Source organism: Oryx dammah, unplaced genomic scaffold (assembly GCF_014754425.2).
Source record: "Oryx dammah isolate SB20612 unplaced genomic scaffold, SCBI_Odam_1.1 HiC_scaffold_29, whole genome shotgun sequence".
NCBI classification, from domain to species: domain Eukaryota; kingdom Metazoa; phylum Chordata; class Mammalia; order Artiodactyla; family Bovidae; genus Oryx; species Oryx dammah.
Window position 1 is genome coordinate 39,812,291 of NW_024070213.1, and position 24,048 is coordinate 39,836,338.

Below are 24,048 nucleotides of genomic sequence, written 5' to 3' on the forward strand. Positions count from 1 at the left end.
TAACCACTGGACCTCCAACGAAGTCCCTGGTACATTTTTAGGTAAAAAATAATAAAAATAATACAGAAAGAGGTCATTTATTCAGCATGAGACTCTAGATAAGTGATTTTTTACCATTTACCACTTTAGGTGTCAAACTTTATCTTTCCAGCTTTATTGAGATAGAATCGATATATAACACTATGTAAGTTTAAGGTACACAACATGATCATTTGATACACATATATATTGTTAAATTACAACAACGTTAGTCAATACTTCCATTACCTCATATAATTATCCTTTTATTTTTGAAATGTAGTTCATTTAAAATATTATATTATTTTCAGGTATACAAGTGACTTCACTATTTTTATAGACTTATATTCCATTTAAAGTTATTACAAAATAATGGCTGTATTTCCCTGTACAATACATCATTGTTACTCATTTATTTTATACACAGTAGTTAATATCTCTTAATCCCATATGCATCTTGATCCTCCCCACTGCCCTCTCCTGTTAATCACTAGTTTATTCTCTGTATCTATGTATGTTTCTGTTTTGTTACAAACACTTGTTTATTTTTTAGATTCCACATGTAAGTGATAACAGTATTTGTGTTTCTTTGCCTGACATTTCGCTAAGTGTAAAACACTCTAGGTCCATCCACATTGCTGCAAATGGCAGAATTTCATTCTTTTTATGGCTGAGTAATATTCCATTGTATGTATATGCATGTACATAAACATACAATATCTTCATTCATTAATCTATTGACGGACACTTAAGTTGCTTCCATAATACGGCTGTTGTGAATAATACTGTTACGAACACTGGGGTGTATATATCTTTTGAATTAGTGTTTTCATTTTTTCCAGATATATACCTAGCAGTAGAATTGCTGACCATATGGTAGTCCTATTTTTTGTTCTTTGAGGAAATGCCATATACTTTTTCATAATGGCTGTACCAATTTACATTCCCACTAACAGTGTATGAAGATTCCCCTTTCTCCACATCCTTGTCAACATTTGTTATTTGAAGATTTTTTCATGATAGGTATTCTGAAATGAGGTGGTATCTCATTGTGGCTTTGATTTACATTTCTCTGGTGGTAAGCAATGTTGAGCATCTTTTCAAGTGCTTGTTGACTATCTATATTTCTTGTTTGGATAAATGTCTATTCAAGTCTTCTGCCCATTTTTTAATTGGGTTTTTGTTGTTGTTATTGAGCTATATGAGCTGTTAATATATTTTGGATATTAACCCCTTATTGCTAATATCATTTGCAAATATCTTCTCCCACTTAGGGGAGAAGATATTTTTTGTTTTGTCAATGGTTTCCTCTGCTGTGCAAAAGCTTTTAAGCTTAATTAGGTCCCATTTGTTTTTATTTCCTTGTCTTAGGAAACAAATCCAAAAAAATATTGCTATGATTCATGTCAAAATGTGCTACCTGTTTTCTCTTTTAGTTTTATGGTTTCCAGGTCTCACATTTAGGTTTTTAATCTGTTATGATTTCATTTTTGTATATGCTATGAGGAAATGTCCTCATTCATTTACATATGACTGTCCAGTTTTCCCAACACCACTTACTGAAGGGACTGTCTTTTCTCCACTGTATATTGTTGCTTCCTTTGTTGTGGATTAACTGACTATATGTGCATGGGTTTACTTCTGAGTTCTCTGCTCTGTTCCACTGATCTATACGCTTATTTTTGTGCCAGTATGATACTGTTTTGATTACTGTGTATTTGTAGTGTAGTCTGAAGTCAGGGAGTGTGATATCTCCAAGTTTGTTCTTTTTTCTCAAGGTTGCTTTGGCAATTGAGGGTTTTGGGTAAATTATCTGTTCTACTTCTGTGAAAAATGTCATCAATATTTTGATAGAGATTTCAGTAAATCTATAGACTGCTTTGGATAGTATGGACATTTTAACAGTATTACTTATTCCAATCCAAGAACACAAAATATCTTTCCATTTCTTTGTACTGTTTTCAAACTCCTTCATCAGTGTTTATAGCTTTCAGAATATAGGTCTTTTACATCCTTGGATAAGTTTATTCCAAGGCATTTTATTATTTCTGATGCAGTTGTAAATAGGGATGTTTCCTTAATTTCTCCTCCCATAATTATCTTTTTTGTGATGCAAACTCATTTTAATGACTTTAATGAAAATCTTTCCTTCAAGAAACACTTTTTTCAATTAATTTTGTCTACACTGTGGCATGATATCACAGTCCGCTACACTATATTACAGTGTACAACTCCCCTCCCAACTACACCTTGAGCTACAGATGAGGGTAGCACCTCTGCATCCATGCATTCCAAAACCTGCTACATGCTAAGGATATAATAAGTAAAGCTTCATTCTAATTGAGGGGGGAGAAACATTTAAATAAGAAATTACAATATGGTGTGATAAACAGAACAGATAAAAGCATTACAATGTTGATAAGAGCACCCATGAGGACCATGTAACGCAGCCTGCTAATAGAAGAGACAATCTCTGGAAGAAGTGATGTGCAAGCCGAGACACAGAGAAGGAGCACAAATGGACCAGGGCAGAAAGGGGAAGGAGGGTGCTCCAGGCTGCACGGTGCCTTAGAGGCTCAGCAGCGACAAGAGGGCATGACCTGCTCATGAAGCTAAAAGAATTTCCATATGGCTGGAGTGTAAAGAACAAAGCTAAAGCTAAATACAGCATAAGATGAGGTGAGAGATGAAAGGTTTTATAGGCCAGGTGAAGAAATTAACACTTTATTCTAAATGCAGTGGGCAGTCAGTTGGTTGTAAGATGGAGCAAAGAGGAACAGCAGGCTCAGGGTTAGGGGGAAGATAATAATGAGTTCACTTCTGGACAAATGAGTTCTGAAATATGTATGAAATATTCAAGAGCCCTGTACACAATAAATATTTAATAAATGCTTACACAAAATCAATTTCATTATATCATACTTTTTATAACAAAAATTTTTCTGCCTTTTCCTTTATAGATAATCATTCTTTACTTACATAAACACTGGAACTATGCCACTTAAAGCCTTCTAAATTTTTGCTTCCAGGATTCCTCACTGAAGAATATTATTATATCAGCACATAATAATTACTGAAATGGTTTAAAATGACGAGGGTTTTTTTCCCCAGATTTTTTAGGTTTTTAGCACATACATGTTAAGAAAAAAAAATTAGATTTTTCTCTCTTAGCAAACCAAGTAGAAGTAGAGACTTTAAGAAAACTATTTCATCATCCTCTGTCTTACTTACAGTTCCTGGCTATGCTTCTCCCAGTGGGAAAGGGAAGTCTGGCTCTGAATAAATGGGATATTACTATGTCTAATGGTAAGACATCTCACTGAATAAAAAATGTTTGCCCCAAAGTGATGCTCCTGAGAAAGATTTCTGAACAGAAAAAACCAAAAGCATCATACATCTTCCTAGTTTATTACTTTTTAAAAAAGGAAAAAAAGGTGAAGGGATATGTTTTCTTAGTATTCTAGTTTCTTCTCTTTTCTCAGAGGTGCCTCCTTTCCCCTTCCCACTCCCCTCAAAAAGGCAAAGCTGAAAAAAACACAAATATCCTCCCTGGACTGTCTCTATTAAATGTTTAAAAGGTGAGGCTAAAAATATAAATCCTTATTAAAGAGAAATATTCTAGAACAATATAAAAGTACTTCAGTCAGATAGAAGCCAAGAACAAAACCAAACTATCCTGACTCTCTACCTTGATGAAACTACCCTCTTGCCATGACTAAGTTAAAAGAAAAGCATGAAATAAAGCTTTAATCCACTCATCACTCAAATAGTTTAAACTGACAGCAATTATTCTTTCTCCACTCAGATCTAAATATCTTACCCAAGCCTTTCAAGGATTAAATTTTAAATATTTTTATATTTAAAACATTCCATATTAATGTTCATTATAGCTTTCAATTAAGAAAAAGGAAATTTTTAAATGAAGGTAAATGAGTCACTCAATCTCATTTGTTAGCTTTAAATTGGGTCAAATGCAAACAAACTGCCATCAACATGATTTCTCAATAAAAAAAGAACTCTCTTCCTTTCTCTTCTCCTATAATTATAACTTATCTACAGGCAGAATGCTATGGACAGATTAGTCAAATCATCAGGTTTTAGGACAGTTAACTGCCTTGTTTCTTCCATACTCAGACTTCAGACACTGGGGTGAAAGACATATGGCCACTGAATCTCAGCTCTGCCACTCAGATAACCTTGGACAATTAAGTTGACCTCTCTGAGTCTGTTCTCTCATAAGGATTATTTTTTTTTAAGAAATACATGTGAGAATATATAATATGTAGTTTTCAACAATAAACAATAACTGACACTTATGAGCACTTTCAATGTGCCAGGCAGAAACACATGGCATCAAATTTGTCTTCTGCTATAGAAACTTACCTGCACAAGTGCATAAAAGATTTTCAGAATCTGTTTCTGTATTAATACAGAATAATGTGAGGAATCAGGAAGGAGCTGCATGATTTGTTGCTGAATACGAGGCAGAAATATTTGCATTGCTGCTATAAGAGGTTCTCTTTCCTCTGCTTTCTTATATCTACATGAGCAAAGACAAAACAAGAGAACAATAATTTCTCCCCCCACAAAAGAGCTATAAGCAATGAATGAAAAACAGTATTTCTAAACTATATAAAACTAAAACAATAACTTTCCAAACACTGTATTACATTTCACTTTGGATTGTTAGAATAAACCTGAGACAGACTTTAAAAGAGCACATCCCTGTTTCAGGCAGAATACCTAAAATCTTTTTAGAAAGAGTTGGACTAATTCAAAATAATCAAAAACAGCTTTGCAACTTTTCTAAATCAATTTTTCTAGTACTTAGATTAATTTTCATCATACCACAATTCTTGCCACAAAATACAGGCTGATATGCCAGCTTAAATAGATATTCCTATTATATAACAAATAATGGTGGAAAAAAACAGTTGTCTCTACTGTATATTGAGAAGTTAAAATAGTTTACAAATGTATGTGCTCTTAGATCACTTTAATAGGTGTAAGTCTAAAATATCCTCTAAAAATCACTTTAAAAGGAGGACTACAGAACTCTGTGTGCAGAGCAGCAGTTCGAAACTAGAAAGCAATGCTATTGAACGTGACACTACTCCCACACTTCCCAAGCAATTCTTATAGAAACGAAGCTCATTAGCAAAGAAACGTGAACACTTTCTACCTTGCATCCAAAAAGGTAAATGTTTGGTCTACTTAATAATGTGCTCACTTGAAGACAAATGTTAAGGTACCTCTCCATCAAAATTTCCAAGGAAAGCTGTTAAATAAATGGTCCTCTGAAACTAATAAATAAGTTTGAGAAGCACTGCCTGAAAGATTAACACATTAGCAGATTAAAGATTCTTTGAAAAACTGTAGTAAATTACCACATTTGTGTTTAATCCAACATTTCACAAACTAACCTGATTCTGCACAACACCCACAGCAGACCCCTCTATGCAATGTAATTCTTTCTAAGTAACACAAGGCTGGTATCTTCAGCCAATAGAAATCAACTTACTCATATGTCTTCACCAGTTGATACAGACATAACAAACTGCCAAGCCAGCTTCCACTGCTCTGTGATTGCAAGTAATAGTCTATCTTGTCGACTACCGCTGGCCAGTGACCAGGGAAATCGTATTTAATGATGGCACGGAGACACATTGTTAACTGGACTCTATAAGGTGGGGGGAAAAAAGTCCACAATCTAAGTAGTTATAAATATCAGGCTTCAAAGACCTCTAGTACTGTACACAAAAGCACTTTGATTCCTATTTGTCTACATTATATAGTTATTTATCTAGGGTGATAAGAAAAAGAGTGGTCCTATTAAAAAAAACACCTCCTCAGTAACTCAAACTTAATGAAAATAAACAGAATGAGTGATTGCCGAAAATGTATCAAATCTTTCAAATGGTCTTATCCTAAAGATAAGCTTTGTAAAAAAAAAAAAAAAAAATTTAATAAATTCATAAAAAAGTCTCCAGAAAACAAAAGACAATGAATCAACCCCAGCTCTTATAAAATTTCCCACCTTGTCATATTTTGTATTTTGGTTATCATATCCTACAGGGAAAAAAAAACAAAGTATTTTATTATTTCAACTAGACAAACTTAACCTAAAAATGGTCACAGTAAGTAAAATGGAAGCCTACATAACAGTGGGAAGCATCTCCATGAATCAGTCATCAGCAATTCCAGCCACGCAGTATTTTGCACCTATCAAAGCTTCCTTAGATCCTAAATTTTATACGAAGTACCAAGTACTAGCTGGAAATTCCTGAAGTGGAATGTTAAGAGCTATTTCCAAAGAAACATAGGAAAAAATCAACAGGCAAGACATTAAACAGAAAAAAAAAAAAAAAAGAAATATCTTCAATAAAACCACGAAGTTAAGTGATAAAAGATGTGATCTCATAACACTTAGGTCAGTAATCATTTCCTCAACTGGATCCCAGTCACAACTGAAAAGAAAGTGAGGGGAAAAAATTTCTCTCCTACAAACTCTCAGTGTGTCCTTACATGGTCACTTGCAAATGGTCAGAAAGTGAATCAAGCTAAAATAGGATTCCACTATGCCAAGAAAAAGATACGTATTCAGTTCAACAGCCAATAACTTGAATTCACTGAAATGAAACAAACAAAATAATGCCTTTTCCTTGTGTCTCCAAATCTATCTGCAAAAGATCCTTTGCAGTACTTTTAAATAAACTTTGAGAATATTTATTTAAGAGTGGTTACAGTTAAGCCTTCAGGACATAAAAGAAGCAAAGCCACAAAGAACTGTCTCATAATAAAGATAAAGATAACCTCCTATGCCACCAGCAGCTGTTCCTAAACAACCAACAGATCATATATGTATTCAATAAAAATGAAAAGCTTCATTTTTTTAATTTCATCTTCAGGTTGACCATCTTAATCCTTTCTCATTCCAAGCCAAGCAAAGGATGTCTATGAACAGCCATCCTTTCATATATTACTGTGTAGAAGCATTGCTTGCAAGATTCAGAGAGATTTAAAATGTAAAGATTTTGCCAAGAAATGGACACATGATGGTACCACAGGGAAGCCAGTGCCAGACGGGCATGTGGGCAACCAACAAGAATAAAGACTATTTTCTTTCATCAGTACAACTCCTTTCTCCTCTTAATGAAACAACTGCACAAAGAGGAGTTCAATGCTTGTCACACTCAGGGATAAAGTTATATCTAATCTCTTGAATTTAATTTCGTTTCCCTACCTCGGATTCATCTGTTTCCCTCCTGCCTTTTCTGAAGAAATCTAATCACTCTCTCATGTTGAAAAGAATTTGTTTTTCCTATTTTAAGACTGCATAATTTTTTTGACTCTATAGTTGTGCTATCCAACAAGGGCAGCCACCAGTTATATAATTAAATTAGAAATTCAGTTCCTTAGGTACACTAGCCATATTTCAAGTACACCACTGGCTTCTAAGCCACACGACTAAGGATCAGACAGTATGGATACAGAAGATTTCCATCACCGGAGAAAGTCGACGGGACTCTACAGCAGCTAATCTAAATTTAAAAAACCAGAGATACTTCTAGTTTATACTTTCTCCATCCTATCTTCTTCAAAGGAACAGATGCTCAGCTCACAAAAATGAATAAAAAGATAGGTAGAGTATTACAAAAGTGGTAAGTTAAAACCCCCAGAAGTCAATTTCCCTGTATCAGGGAAAAGAAAAGCAAATAGTGAAAAGTCAAAGGCTCTAACTGAGAACATAGGTTATTTACATACAGGGATCTACACAACAATTTTAGTTACATGTTTGCTTTAACTCTTTTTATGGCTACTGATAGCAACTAAATCCTTTCCAAAATATTTTGAGGCAGGGACTTTCTGGTGGTCCAGTGGTTAAGATTCCTCCTTTCCCACTGCAGGGGGCACGGGTTTGATCCTTGGTTGGGGAACTAAGATCCCACATGCCACATGATGCAGCCAAAAAAACAACTCTCTCTATATATATACATATAAAAGCAAAGAATTACAAATGCAAAAACAAATAATTAAAACTGTATTGAGCGACCATCTTCATTACTTTGGATCTCTTTTAAAAAACAAACTTGAGGCTGATGATTAAACTAATTTCCCCCATCCACATAGTCTGTGCTTCCCACAAAGCACACAGATATAGTATAATGTACCTCACTAAATCTGGAGACCGAATTATTCCTTCCACAATATTATCACGTATTTGCTGGCGATCGTTTTCATGAATATTGAATGGAAATATTGCTTCTCCGGGCGGAGGTTCTCGGTCCGGCCAGTATTGTGTCACCATGTTCTTCAAGTAAATGGCAGCTAAATTAGAGGAAAAATAAAAGCTAATGTAGCAGTAGTGAAAAGATGGCTTTCATTTAGCCTTGCACAGCATGAAAGGCTAAACCCTTCAATGCTAAATATGACACCCAGCAAAAATGGAAAATCTTATAAATAGCCAAATGGAGAAGGGAAAATGAATAAGAATTTAAAGTTTCTCTTTAGCTAGTAAAGTAAATCTAAGCAGAAAACATCTCATTAAATATAGCTCCAGAGTTTACATGACAGAAAAATGACCTAGGAACTCAAGTATGTACCTATATACTAAATACAAAATGGTCTAAATGCAACTCTACTAAAAAATTTTCAGATCATGAGCGTCATACTGTTCATAATGTCCAATACTGAACTGACAACAGGTGAAATTCTACAGCCCTTCACATAGATTGCCTTTTCTCTTTCTTTCACTGAGTATTATTATCCCACACTACCATTTTGAAATTTGTATGCTTTTTATAGTATTGGTAATTATTATCTAACCCTTTGGAAATATTTGCCACTTGCAAATATAACAATAGACAAAAGAACATTAGCTTTCAAACATTTTTGGAAAATCTCGGGAAATCTCTTATCTGTTTATTTCTATCAAAGTACAATCATCAATGATTTGGTTCCTATTTTTTTTAATTACCTTCAACATTTAACAGGGAGAAGGCAATGGCACCCCACTCTAGTACTCTTGCCTGGAAAATCCCATGGACAGAGGAACCTGGTAGACTGCGGTCCATGGGGTTGCTAAGAGTCGGACATGACTGAGCGTCTTCACTTTCACTTTTCACTTTCATGCATTAGAGAAGGACATGGCAACCCACTCCAGTGTTCTTGCCTGGAGAATCCCAGGGACGGCAGAGCCTGGTGGGCTGCCATCTATGGGGTCACACAGAGTCGGACACGACTGAAGCGACTTAGCAGCAGCAGCAGTAACATTTAACAAAAGACTTCTGAAAGAAGCTAATATACTGCTACAGAGTTCTGACAGGGAATGCAAAGCTTTCTCACTAACCCAGCTGAGCACTGGGAATACATATGTTTTTATAATGTCATATTCTTACCTATACATAAAATATAAAAATAAAGAGAGATGACCTGCAAAGCATTATAACTATCTTCCCTTAAGTTTCTCCTCTCCCTTCTTCCCCATTCCTCCCTTCATCTCAATTTTAACATAAGCTAAACTGGCTCATAAAAGCATTATACCACAAAGACTAAATCAAAACATGTTCTACATTGGCTGTAATACAACAGAAATCCAGTGAAATTATGAACCTGATATCCTATAAGCTCCTCTTTCATTAGTTTTGATTCAACAAAGGTCTGAAAAAGACAATTTCACCTAAGACTTTCATTTTTTAGAATAAAAACAAAAATTATTTGAGACAGTGAAAGAAAGAGGGAAAAGGAGAAAGCGGGGGGGCAAGTGGGGGGGTGGGAAGGGAGAGAAAAGGGAAGGGAGGGAGGCAGGAGAGAGAGAGAGAGAAATGTGTCTATGTGTGAGAGTTTGGGTTTTTGTCTTTTTTTAAGTCAGACCACACAGGCTCTGGACTAAGTACCATCATTTACCCCAGTATACTTATTTTATTATGTAACCGTCATCGGCAATAAAAATACACAAACTGTTGGAAAAAATGAATAAATGATCTAAGAATATGGTCCAACCTGTCAGCAGTTCAGACCGATTTCATGAGATTAATCTTTGCAAAAAGAAAAATCACAATGCCATTTTAATCCCTACAGAACTAGTCTTGAAAATAAAAAGCAACTTTCAGTCAGCAAAGATACAGACATGGTAAAATCATGGACCTATTCATAATTTATTCATTAAATGCTATTAATTTTATAACTAAAAATATTTTTATTCTGGGACACCACAAGAGATGGACTATATAAAAGACACTGACAAACTGTATAGGTTGCAAGAAACATGCACTTAGTTAAAATAAAACTGAACTTAATGTAATAATTTGAAAATAGAATATTAATTATGCTTATGATCATGGATTACTAAAGATAATAAAGGGAAAGTACCAAAAATAACTGAAACTCTACCAATAATCTAAAAATATCCCTTTAATCATTTAATTCAAATGTCTATCTAACCATATGCCAGAGCTAAGTAAAAACAAATATCTTAACTCATTCATAAAGAAATTAAGTATTAAAATTTTTCTGCAAAAATAACTTCAGCATCTTAAGTTTGAAATTAACTTTAAAACATACACGCATTTCTCCCCTTTTGAAACACAATGAATCATCACGTATGCTCTATGTTCTGGACCCAGAGCCACCACCACCACACAGATCAACTGAGTTCTATAATATCAAAGTGGAAAGGATACAATCAAACTTAGTGAAGCGGAATGCTATGCTTTTTGAGTCGATATTTCTAAGTTTTTCTATTTTTCATAGTAATTTGGTAGCCCTTGTCCCCTTCTGTCTCTTGTTATTAATCTGTTAAAGGCTAAGAAATAAGGTCCTGAAGTGTGTAAATTATATCTAAAACAAGATTAAATAGATTCTGAGTAAGAGCCATGGAGTTTCATACAAATAAGACACATGAATTTTAACAAAAGAGAATCTTGAAGGGCTTCTGGACTAATCAAGCAACTTCCTGTTAATTTCTAGGTTCTGTAATCTGAAACACTGAAGTTACCACCTTGATAATGCTACTAAGCTTACCAATCAAAAGGGAAACAGTGGAGCAAACATACAAATTTATCTTGTTTAGCTTGCCAATATCAAAATATTAAGAATTTTTCCTATTATATTTAAAATATTTAAAATATTTCCCATTTCTTACCAGTAAAGTAATAAAGGACCCTTACTAACAAGCTTTATTGATAATAGCAAGAATATTAATTGCCCACAAGCAAAAAAAAAAAAAAATCAAAAACTGAATATTTCACAGAACCATGTCTTTCCACTTAATATTATAGCATAACTTTTACGAACAGGCTGATTTTTTAAAATCAAAGATCACAACATTCTGTTTTAAATGTCATGCTAAAATGATAAATTTATCACCATGATTCTTGGGGTACCTTTGTATTCTAATAATAGGTTAAACAGAAGAGAAAATTTATAAATGGCACTTAAATTTAGGATAGTTATAATGTAGACTTCACAGTATATACACAGACTGTATAATAAAATGGATGCTCTAAAGTAAAAAGTTGTCCTAATGAATTAGGACATGATGAATAACCAAGAGAAACTCTGTCCTGTGGCTAACAGATTTAAAATCTACATAAACTATAAATAAAAATTGCTTTTAAATGCTAATTACATTTTATATTAAAACTTAATTACCTAAGTTATTAAGATTCAAAGTTGTATAGAATTGGTGAGGATATGGGAAACCCAGCATTCTAATGCACCGTTGATAGAAAAAGTAAGCAAATGCAACTTGGTGATAAGATTCAAAATTGTAAAAGTTAATATTGTTAATATCATTAACCTAGCATTTCCATTTGTTTCATCCTGTGAAAATATCTCCACTAGTATCCAGAGATATGTGTTCAAAGATGTTCATTTTAGCATTGCCTCTAAGAAAAACAATAAAAAGGGGCAATAAGGGACATGCCCACCAGTATCAGATGGCTTAAATACACTATGGTAGTTCTAATTCAAAGAAATACAGAAAGAGAGGATAGGACAAACTGAGAGTCGCACTGAAATATATACATTACCATGTATAAAGCAGATAGCTAGTGGGAAGCTGCCATATAACACGGGAAGCTCAGCCCAGTGCTCCGTAGAAGGGTCGGATGGTAAAGGGGTGGGAAGGAGGTTCAAGAGAATATTATATGTATACTTACAGTTGACTCATGTTATTGTACAACAGAAACCAACACAACATTGTAAAGCAATTATCCTCCAAACAAAAATAAACGTTTTTTAAAAAAGAATATATAGAGGAATGGGAGTATGGAAATCTCAGAAATATACTGTCTCTTTTAAAAAAAAGAAATACTAAATAATTGTACAAAGAATGAAGTGTATCTATGTGCACTGATATGGAATGATCTCCCAAGGGTATATGGTTAAATGAAAAAAAAAAAAAAGAAAATTACAAAATAGCATGTGTAGTACAAACAGATTTTTATTACTTTTTAAAATCAGCATATCTACAGAAAAAGAAAAAGAATTAGAGAACCATGCACCAAAGTTGATAGTAGCTATCTCTTGGGGTAGGTTCAAGAGCAATCTAATAATATAAATTCTGTTTTTTTGAAACAGTTGTATGTCATATAAATAAGACTTACTAATTTAATAAACTGCTTTAAGATTCTTAAAAATACTATTTCTATTGCAAAGCTTTATAGCAAATTCACAATGGCCCTATAAACACTTAGGTTATTAAAGTAAGTTCCATTTAGCAAAATGTGGTTTCAAAACAGCCCTATTTTATAAAACAAAAATTAAACTAAGAATTGTGATTTCAAAAAACTTACACTGAAGTCTCATAAACCTTATTAAAGTAAAAATAATTCCAGCATGAATGTTTTTCTGTAGTTTTTTCATAAGAAACTTATCTTTTCCATAAGATAATTTAACCACAAAGGGATCATTTAGGAAATCATACATATTTTTCCAAAATTTAATGATTCCCTACTTTATTCTGTTATGTTCAAGTAAAACTACTTTTATCAGCATGTAGCGTGTAATTCCATTTCTATAAAATTGTTCATCTATCCTTCTATCTGAACACATGCACAGAGTAATGGACACCTAATGTTAATAATGGGTCATTTTTGAGTAATGAATGTAGGGTAATTTTTTTACTTTTTTCTGTGTATTTTTCTATATTGCCAAATTTATTTATGAGTGTATGTCACATAATTTTTTTTATTTTTATTTTTACTTTATTTTACTTTAGTCACATAATTTTTTTAAAGTCTCTTCAATCATATAAATTAGCTACTGTCATTTTATCCCCTTCACTTGAAATTATTTTCTTTCCAGGACTCTTCATGCTCCATTTTTAACCTTCTGGTTTGTAATGACCAGTTCATTTAAAAAAGGAAGAAGAACAATAAAAAAAATCAAGGAACTACCCTAAGATCCACAGACCCAAAAGCAAGGTTCACATTTATAACAAAAGTTCTGCTTCCCATCATGTGGTTAGGAACACCTGTGCAAACCTTCCTCCTCCATGATCTGACACATGGAATGGAGCCAAATTCATATACACAAATTCATGATGTTAATCTACGGGTCTAAACACAAAGCCACCAGGAATCATTAAAAATTAGGGAGATAAAGCTATTAAAACTGAATAAGCTAAGAGGAAAAATGCCAAAGTTATAGAGAAAAGGAACTGTATTAATAGCTAGAAGGGAGAAGAGGACAGAAAAAGCTATGGGAGATTTAAGAGCTCCATATGAACCTCTAAATTTCCAGTGAAAAAAAGAGTCAGTTTTCAAGCCATGAGAAATACCTCATGTATTTTTCCTATGTTTTCAAAGAAAGCAAATATTTAGAAATGAAATAAAACTCTAGTTCTAGTTTTACCCATAAATAATCTTAGACAGGACTGAAAAAACCAACTCACCTGCCTGGCGCACTGGGAATTCCACATGCTCAGACACTATAATCCGAAGTAGACTGGGGGCAAAATTGATAATCTTGTAAGACTGAAATTACAAAGAAATATTTTATTAAAAATAGGGTAATACAAGTGAATAACTGTCAGCACTTATGAATACATTCCTGTCCAAACAAAAGAAAAACTTTTAAAGGAAAAGAAACTCACCAAAGCAAAATAAAGATTACTACAATACAAAAAAAAATTACTTAGAATAAATCGATGAATAAAAGAGTAAGAACACTTTCATGTTTTTTTAGATATATATTGTCAAAATGTTCTCCAGAAAGGGTGTGGCAATTTATGCTTCCCACAGTAGATTATATGTGTGCCCATCTATCTAATATAGAGATTAGTTAGCATTATCATTCCTTCAAAATTTTTCATCCTTATTCATATTTTAAATTACACTTATTCTAGCTTGAATTTTTTTTCCTGTCGGTTGGCTATTTGTTTTCTTCCACAAAATCTTTATTCCCCTCACTCTTCTGTAAAAGGAATATTTGTTTTATTCTTAATAAATTCTAGGAGCTATTTTATGAATTCAAAACTTCAAATTTTTATTTGACTCATACATTGTGCTCAGTCGCTAAGACATGTCTGACTCTTTGCAACCCCATAGACTGTAGCCTGCCAGGCTCCTCTGTTAATGCAGTTTTCCAGGCGAGTGACTTATACAAGTGTTTCTTTCCAGCTTATTTGTGCTTCAATTTTGTTAGTACTTTTGATGAAAAGAAAACATGGGCTACAGAAAATGGAAGGTCCAACAGAGAAAATGAACAATGGCTCTGCATATGCCAGTCCAGATTGCAACAGTGTATGTACCTCAAGAGACAGGGTTGAGAGCTCTTTCACCAGCTGCCCTCTGCTGCCAGAGCATCTTTTAAACTTAGCAGTGTCCAAGTGAGCCTGCACTGATGAAGTGCCTACTGCCTGGGCCATTTCTCCCCATAGACATGTTTTACTCTGACCTACTCCTGAGTGTGGCCATGGATGACTATAGATGCAAAAAAAAACAGAGAGAGCAAGCAGCCTATTCCTTCTGACCATATTCCCTCCAGATGTCTAGTACCTGGACCACATTACAGGCCTGCCACATTCCCAGAGCTTACGCTTGGCCATGCCTGCTGACATTCCCAGAAAAGACTCATAAATTCTCAGTGAGACTAAGCCAGACGATGTCACAAGGAGTCTGTTCTGCTTACTTCCTCCCTAGAACCTGGATCTATGGTGGCATCCCTTTCGGTGCACCACTAGGTTTATGCACACTACTCCTTTTTTTAAATTTATCACCTTTCCTATTATTTATGATAACATTCACTGAGATAAAATGTTTAACCAAAAAAATGGAGAAAATTGACATCTTTAAAATATTGACTCTTCATATTCATTGGAAGGACTGAAGCTGAAGCTCCAATACTTTGGCCACCTGATGAGAAGAGCCTCAAGAGACCCACTGGAAAAGACTGAAGAAGGTAAAAGGAGAAGAGGGTGGCAGAGGATGAGATGGTCAGACGGTATCACTGACTCAATGGACATGAATTTGGGCAACTCTGGGAAACAGTGAAGGACAGGAAGCCTGGCATGCTGCAGTCCTTGGGGTCACAAAGAGTCAGACACAACTCAGTGGTTTCAATTATAGATAAAGAATTTACTTCATATACAAAAATTTAAGATTCTGCAGTTTATAGAGAATGAAAGGAACAACAATTACAAGATAATTCAAAAATTACGCTTGTTGTTCAGTCACTAAAATAAATGAGGGACCCTAATCCCTGTGGTAGGTTACCCACTGGTTTATCCAACAAAGAAGGATGTTACAGTGGTGGTAAAGGATAAAGCATACAAAACGCGACATTAAAACCATATTTATTAGAAGGTTATGTGACATTATACTTTGGTCTTCTACTTACAATTCAAAAGAATACTTAGAGCATATTACAATCCAAAGCATTATATTATACTAAATATAAATGCTAAATGAGTGACACAGCAATAACCTACTTTTAGAAGTTGCAGACGTAGTTGTTGTCTGTAATGAGTTGGGTGGATATGAGGCAGGGCAGAGTTAGGTTGGTATGGATTTGGATTGAAATATCAGGAACAAAGGGGCTTCCCAGGCGGCACTAGTGGTGAAGAACCGACCTGCCAATGCAGGAGACCTAAGAGACACTGTTTTGATCCCTGGGAAGATCCCCTGGAGGAGGGCATGGCAACCCATTCCAGTATTCTTGCCTGGAGAATCCCATGGACAGAGGAGCCTGGTGGGTTACAGTCCATTGGGTGGCAAAGAGTTGGACAGGACTGAGCCAACTAAGCATGCACACGCCACGAAGAAAAGGGGATGGGGTCCTAAATATCTCTCCCAGGTGTGCAGGTTTTCCACCTTCCCTTTCCACTTCTATAAAGTCAGCTGCACTTAACATACTGATGACTCAGAAACAACACAAGCATAGGCTAACAGAGGCAGAGCAGTACAACAAGAGAGAAAAGATACGATCCCTGTCCACACTATCAAAATAACATCTGGCCACATTGTGAAGAGAAGGGGGTCATCAACAGGCCAACTCCCCTGTTCATACTAGCAGAATGCAAGTTCAGCTCTTGCTTTGTTCCTCCTAACCAACGCCTGGATTACTACTCTTCCAACTAAGCAACACGCAGTACTTTTACTCTGCAAAGCCTGAGACAGGTACTGACCTTAACTTTCCCCTATTCTGAGAGAGAGTCCTTTTCTCTTTGAAGCACTAATACACTCCCTTTAGGCGTCAGTTGAACTCAACCTTCTCTCCAGAGTCAGTTATTTTCACTCTCTCATCCTGGATTCACACTTAACTCCACCCAGATTTCCCATTAAAACAATCCCTTTCAAAGATTCACAAGAGATATCTGCACTTCAAAGTCAATTCCATCCATGGACATTTACTTAAGACAGTCATTCTCACACTTTAGGAAGCACAGAATCACCTAGCTAGTTAATTAAAACACAACTGGGCCCCATCCCCAGAAGTTCTAACTCCTTAAGTCTAGAGTGAAGCCCCATAATTTGCATTTCCATCAAGTTCCCAAACGATGTTGACGTTGCCCATTCTGGGCAGCACTTTGAGAACCACTAATTCAGGTATATTCCTTTACATTTTAAGGATTACTGCAACCTCAAACCTGTCACTCTATCCTAGGGGCAGACCTTAATTCATACTTTGTAGTGATCAGTTTATGATTCATTCTTACAGGTGAGGAAGAAAATACAATCTAGAGTTTGGGATCATTAAATCTGCCAATGTCGGTGACATCTCTGGAACAAGGTCAAAGCTAGTTGGCAAGAATAAAGGAAAGGGGATAAAAGAAAGTCTCACACATTTTACCGTTTTTTAAAAAACCTCTACCAACTCTTACTATTCGGCGTGGCTTTCGCAAAGCACTACCACCATAAAAACTGCCTATTCTTCCCAAAGCACTCTTCCGGCAGCATTTCCCCAGCGCTCCAACAAACTCTGCCACTCAGTGTAATCGGTCCTGCCAAACCCCACAGAAGCAGGCGAATGGACAGAGTTTCCTACAGCAACACCTAAAAAGGTCTGGGTCTGCAGAAAAAAAGAAATCAGATTTGCATTTTAAGTCAATTTTCCCACCAACTCGGCGTACTTAAGGAAAAGAAATCACGTCCCGAAAACACTAGCAAAGCTTGCTAAAGCTTCTTTCTGCGGACCAGGCGAGCCGAACAAAATGCACCGGGAAGAAAAACGACAGAAAAGATGCAAAGGCGGCCAACAGGTGCGTGAGCCGTTGAGAAAAGATCCGGGGAGTACGGTACCACCGGACCCGGGGGCGGGGGCGGGGACGGAACCGGCCGAGAGACACGTTGAGGTCCGCGGTCCGGGGTCCCGGGTCGGGGCCCGGGTGGGGGTGGAGATCAGGGGCGCTGAAGAGGGAGAGCCCGGCGAGGCGGCGGAGGGCCCGCTCCTCACCTGGTTGAGTTCATTCTCGGCCGCAATCCGCAGCTTCGGGTCGATGGTGCCCTTCAGCGCCTGGATGATCCGGTTGAGGTCCATCTCCCCAGGTGGGGGCTCCGCGGCCCCCGGACCAGTAGGCCAGACTGCCGCTTTAGTTATTCTTTTGACCCTCTCAGCTTCCTCCTCCGCGACCCCTGAACTACCTCACTCCTCACCCCCCGCCACCGTCGCCACCTGCAGCCACTTGCTGCGCCACTCTGACTCCGCGCCCCTTGTCCTCCCTTTCTACCCCCCACAACTCGCTCTCCATTCACCCTTTTACGACACCGGTGGGAGGCGGGAGAAGTAAGAAGAGGAAACGGCGCCTCCTTTACGGCGGCCTCTTCCCCCGGGCATGCTGCTATGGCCGCTCCCTCTAGCGGCCACCATGCTGCTGTACGGAAAGTGGTCTCGGCTTCTTTCCAGAAGGGAAACCTGCTCACTAGCTCCAACAGGCGGTCGTCGTGCTGCCCTACGGAAAAGAACTTCCTGCCCTTTTCCTTTGGGAGAATCAAGCTCGCAAGGTGTCTCTTTACAGTTGCTTCCAAATTAAGCATATATGGGTGGAATGGCACTTTTTATTAGTCTGAAAATTCTTTGGGTATTACAACTGAGATGATCTGCGTGCGTGCTAAGTCGCTTCAGTCGTGTCCGACTCTGTGCGACCCTATGGACTGTACCCACAAGGCTCCTCTGTCCATTGGTTTTCTCCAGGCAAGAATACTGGCGTGGGTTGCCACGCCCTCCTCCAAGGGAATCTTCCCTTCCCAGGGATTGACCCCTCATCTGTGTCTCCTATATTGGCAGGCGGGTGCTTTACCACTAGCGCAAAGCTGTCTCTGTGGGAGCCATCGTTCGTTCATTCAGTTACTCACTCATATCCTGAATGTTTTTTAAACATGTATTTTTCAGCTAGAGTACCGAGATACTTAGGTACCACATTATAACAAAATTAATTCAATGCAGGTTACTAAGAAGGAACTCACAGTGTGATAGAAGAGACAAATATAAACAAAAATATATAAAGTAACTGTTCCAGATCAGAGAAACTATAGGCCTAAAGTTTCTGAAAAATTTCCAAATCGTCTCAGAAAAGTAGTGAAAGGCAAGAAAGGGCATGCTGTCTCCACCCATTGTGGCCATATCCGGCCCCTAAATTTCAATGGCATAAAAATATTAAGGAGCTAGTTGTCCCTGAGGTTACTCTGAAAAAGTTTAATTACACTTGTAAAGATTGTGGGCAAAATACATGTGAAGAGGTGTGATCTTTCCCAGAGCAGATAATTGAAACAATGGTTCAGTTAACTGGGTTCAATCAAGAAGGTAGAAATTTTGTGGTAGAAAACTTAGCAGCCTGATCACTCTCCCCTCTACAGGGGCTGTAAATGGGATCACGTCCTTCAGCTAGGTGCAAAAGTGCCTAATATGTCTCTGGTTGCTTCCAGTTTTGCCCATTCTCTGAATTTCCATAGAGTAGTGTTTCTTACAGATTAATACTGTCATGTTCCTTCCTTGATGATTTCTCATCAATTATCAAGATAAAATACAAACTCCTTACTAACTCAAGGTTTTATGAAACATGGTGCCTTTCATCTTCACACTATTTCCTTATCCTACTTTCTTGGACTTCATGAATCTAAAACTCCTTGACCTCCGGAATCTTAACTCCAATATCTTCTTTTCAGTTTAAGACCTTGTCTTCCGTCTCTGTCTCCCTTAATTACTTTACACCTATTTTCCAACTCAATCACTTTTCAGTCCTTTCTCAAGTCTACCCTTGACCCAATGTGAAAACTGATACCGTTACAAATGTGTGTTCTTTCCTTAGGCCCCAAAATCCTGTTCCTTTCCTTTGCTCAGCATCACTTCAGCAACTGTTCCAACCCTCAAGACTCTTCTCAAATTCCCTCTCTTTCCACAGAGTCCTGCAAAGATGAACAAAATCAGCAGGCTTAATCACTGAAACAAAAATTAATCTGTTTACTCTGCTTTAAGCCTGTTTACCAGGCTTCCCTGGTAGCTAAAACAGTTAAGAGTCTGCCTGCAGTGCAGGAGACCCAGGTTCAGTCCCTGGATGGGGAAGGTCCCCTGGAGAAGGAAATGGCAACCCACTCCAGTATTCTTGCCTGGAAAATGCCATGGACGGAGGAGCCTGGCAGGGTACAGTCCATGGGATCGCAGTCAGAGATGACTGAGCAACTTCACTTTCACTTTACCCTGCTTTACACCTCCTTGCCTCCAGTCTGAACCTAATCTCCCATTCCCCTGGGACCTTGCTCCACAAATCTCTGTATTTTTCATTAAAATGAATTGAGTATTATTACACTTATGGTTGACAATTTGTGAAACATTTTCCCTCTATTTTCAACCTGTTTCTCTCCACTGATTCAACCTCAGCCTAAAAATATTTCCCCCAGTTAAAAATAGTCTTTTTGCAGTAATACTCTGTTGTTCATCCTTTTCCAAAGAATGGTATTCATTCCTCGTCTCTGCTTCCTTACTTTGCTTCAATCAGTTATTCCAAGGCTTCTGCCTTCATTTCTACCACTAAAACTGCCAACAAAAAATGAACACTAATCCCTTAGTTACTAAGGTATGTGCACTTGATATATGCAAGAGACAGTTTTAGTTCTCATCTTAAAACCTCACTGGTATCCAACACTCTACTGTATATATATATTATATATATATATATATACACACACACATATATACACACATATATACATATATATATACGGTATCTTTGTATAACACAACTAAATGCTACTGAGGATACAGAGAAACTGGATCACTAATATATTATTGGCTGGAGTTTAAAATGGTACAGCCTCTCTGGAAAACAGTGGTTAAACAATCTGGCACATTTATACCATGGAATTCTACTGAGCAGTAGAAAGGAACAATACAGGCAACAACATACTCGATGGATCCTAGATCAGAATTATGCCAAGTGACAAAAAGCCAATCCCAAAAGGTTACATACTATTTGATATTTATATATTTTTTAAATACCAGTTCAATTCAGTTTAGTCCTTCAGTAGTGCCCGACTCCTTGGGACCCCATGGACTACAGCACGTCAGGCTTTACTATCACCAACTCCCGGAGCTTGCTCAAACTCATGTCCATCGAGTTGGTGATGCATCCAATCATCTCATCCTCTGTCATCCCCTTCTCCTCCTGCCTTCAATCTTTCCCAGCTTCAGGGTCTTTACAAATGAGTCAGTTCTTCACAGCAGGTGACCCAAGTAGTGGAGTTTCAGCTTTAGCATGAGTCCTTACAATGAACACCCAGGACTGATCTCCTTTAGGATGGACTAGTTGGATCTCTTTGCAATCCAAGGGAACCTCAAGAGTCTTCTCCAACACTACAGTTCAAAAGCATCAATTCTTTAGTGCTCAGTGTTCTTTATACTCCAACTCTCACATCCATATATGATGACTGGAAAAACCATAGCTTTGACTAGATGGACTTTGGCTGGCAAAGTAACGTCTCTGCTTTTTAATATGCTCTCTAGGTTGGTCATAGCTTTTCTTCCAAGGAGCAAGCATCTTTTAATTTCATGGCTGCAGTCACCATCTGCCGTGATTTTGGAGCCCAAGAAAATAAAATCTCTCACTGTTTCCATTATTTGCCATGAAGTGATGGGACCAGATGCCATGATCTTCATTTTCTGAATGTTGAGTTTTAAGCCAACTTTTTCACTCTCCTCTTTCACTATCATCAAAAGGCTCTTTAGTTCTTCTTCCCTTTCTGCCATAAGGGTGGTGTTCTCTGCATATCTGAGGTTATTGGTATTTCTCCCAGCAATCTTAATTCCAGCATGTGCTTCCTCCAGCCTGGCATTTCACATGATGTACTCTGCACAGAAGTTAAATAAGCAGGGTGACAATATACAGCCTTGACATACTCCTTTCCATATTTGGAACCAGTCTGTTGTTCCACATCCAGTTCTAACTATTGCTTCTTGACCTATGTACAGATTTCTCAGGAGGCAGGTCAGGTGGTCTGGTATTCCCATCTCTTTCAGAATTTTCCACAGTTTGTCATGATCTACACAGTCAAAAGCTTTGGCATAGTCAATAAAGCAGAAGTGGATGTTTTTCTGGAACTCTCCTGCTCTTTCAAAGATCCAACGGATGCTGACAATTTGATCTCTGGTTCCTCTGTCTTTTCTAAATCCAGCTTGAACATCTGGAAGTTCATGAGTCAAGTACCGTTGAAGCCTGTCTTGGAGAATTTTGAGCATTTCTTTGCTAGCATATGAGATGAGTGCAATTGTGCGGTAGTTTGAGTATTCTTTGGCATTGCTTTTCTTTGGGATTGGAATGAAAACTGACCTTTTCCACACCTGTGGCCATTGCTGAGTTTTCCAAATTTGCTGACACATTGAGTGCAACACTTTCACAGCATCATCTATTAGGATTTGAAATAGCTCAACTGGAATTCCATCACCTCCACTAGCTTTGTTCGTAGTAATGCTTCCTACAGCCTACTTGACATCACATTCCAGTATCTGTGGCTCTAAGTGGGTGATCACGCCATCGTGGTGATCTGGATCATGAAGATCTTTTTTGTATATTTCTTCTGTCTATTCTTGCCATGTCTTCTTAATATCTTGTTTCTATTAGGTCCATACCATTTCTGTTCTTTATTGTGCCCATCTTTGCATGAAATGCTGCTTTGTTATCTCTAATTTTCTTGAAGAGATCTTTAGTCTTTCCTTTTCTATTGTTTTCTTCTATTTCTTTGCACTGATCACTAAGGAAGGCTTTTTTATCTCTCCTTACTGTTCTTTGGAACTCTGCATTCAAATAGGTATATCTTTCTTTTCTCCTTTGCCCTTAGCTTCTCTTCTTTTCTCAACTATTTGTAAGGCCTCCTCAGACAACCATTTTGCCTATTTGAATTTCTTTTTCTTGGGGATTGTCTTGATTGCTGCCCATACATGTAACGAACCCCAGTCCATAGTTCTTCAGACACTATCACATCTAATCCCTTGAATTTATTTGCCACTTCCACTGTATAATCATAAGGGATATGATTTAGGTCATACCTGAGTGCTCTACTGGTTTTCCCTACTTTCTTCAATTTAAGTCTGAATTTGGCAATAAGGAGTTCATGATCTGAGCCACAGTCAGCTCCTGATCTTGTTTTTGCTGACTGTATAGAGCTTCTCCATCTTTGGCTGCAAAGAATATAATCAATCTGATTTCAGTATTGACCATCTAGTGATGTCCATGTGTAGAGTCTTCTCTTGTGTTGTTGGAAGAGGGTGTTTGCTATCACCAGTGCATTCTCTTGGCAAAAGTCTATTAGCCTTTGACTTGTTCATTTTGTACTCCAAGGCCAAATTTGCCTGTTACTCCAGGTATCTCTTGACTTCCTACTTTTGCATTCTAGTCCCCTGTGATGAAAAGGACATCTTTTTTGGGTGTTAGTTCTAGAAGGTCCTGTAGGTCTCTATAGAACCATTCAACTTCAGCTTCTTCAGCATTACTGGTTGGGCATAGACTTGGATTACTGTGATATTGAATGGTTTGCCTTGCAAACAGACAGAGATCATTCTGTAGTTTTTGAGATTGCACCCAAGAACTGCATTTCAGACTCTTCTGTTGATTATGAGCACTACTCCATTTCTTCCAAGGGATTCTTGCCCACAGTAGTAGATATCATGGTCATCTGAGTTAAATTCACCCATTCCAGTCATTTTAGTTCACTGATTCCTAAAATGTCAATGTTCACTCTTTCTATCTCCTATTTGACCACTTCCATTTACCTTGATTCATGGACCTAACATTCCAGATTCCTATGCAATGTTCTTTATAACATCAGACTTTACTTCCATCACCACTCACATCAACAACTGGGCATTGTTTTTGCTTTGGCTCTGTCTCTTCATTGGTTTTGGAGTTATTTCTCTACTCTTCTCTAGAAGCATATTGGGCACCTACTGACCTGGGGAGTTCATCTTTCAGTTTTGTATCTTTTTGCCTTTTCATACTGTTCATGAGGTTCTCAAGGCAAGAATACTGAAGTGGGTTGCCATTCCATCCTCCAATGGACCACATTTTGTCAGATGTCTCCACCATGATCCATACGTCTT

At 37.2% G+C, this 24,048-nt stretch overlaps 1 protein-coding gene across 2 annotated transcripts in view; it reads right to left on the reverse strand.

Annotated features, from left to right (window-relative positions):
* LOC120858527 (importin-8-like) overlaps positions 1-18,226 on the reverse strand; it is a 67,605-nt gene extending 49,379 nt beyond the window's left edge. The window contains exons 1-5 of one of the 2 annotated variants that reach the window (XM_040234632.1): positions 17,917-18,221; positions 13,916-13,997; positions 8,190-8,346; positions 5,540-5,698; positions 4,402-4,558 (exon numbers count right to left, since the gene is read on the reverse strand). In XM_040234632.1, the coding sequence (XP_040090566.1) occupies positions 4,402-4,558; positions 5,540-5,698; positions 8,190-8,346; positions 13,916-13,997; positions 17,917-18,000 (639 nt within the window). In that variant the 5' untranslated portion in view covers positions 18,001-18,221. Of the gene's footprint in view, positions 1-4,401; positions 4,559-5,539; positions 5,699-8,189; positions 8,347-13,915; positions 13,998-17,916 lie in introns of both variants that reach the window. The other variant, XM_040234633.1, reaches the window with a different exon arrangement.
* Positions 18,227-24,048: the final 5,822 nt, after the last annotated feature.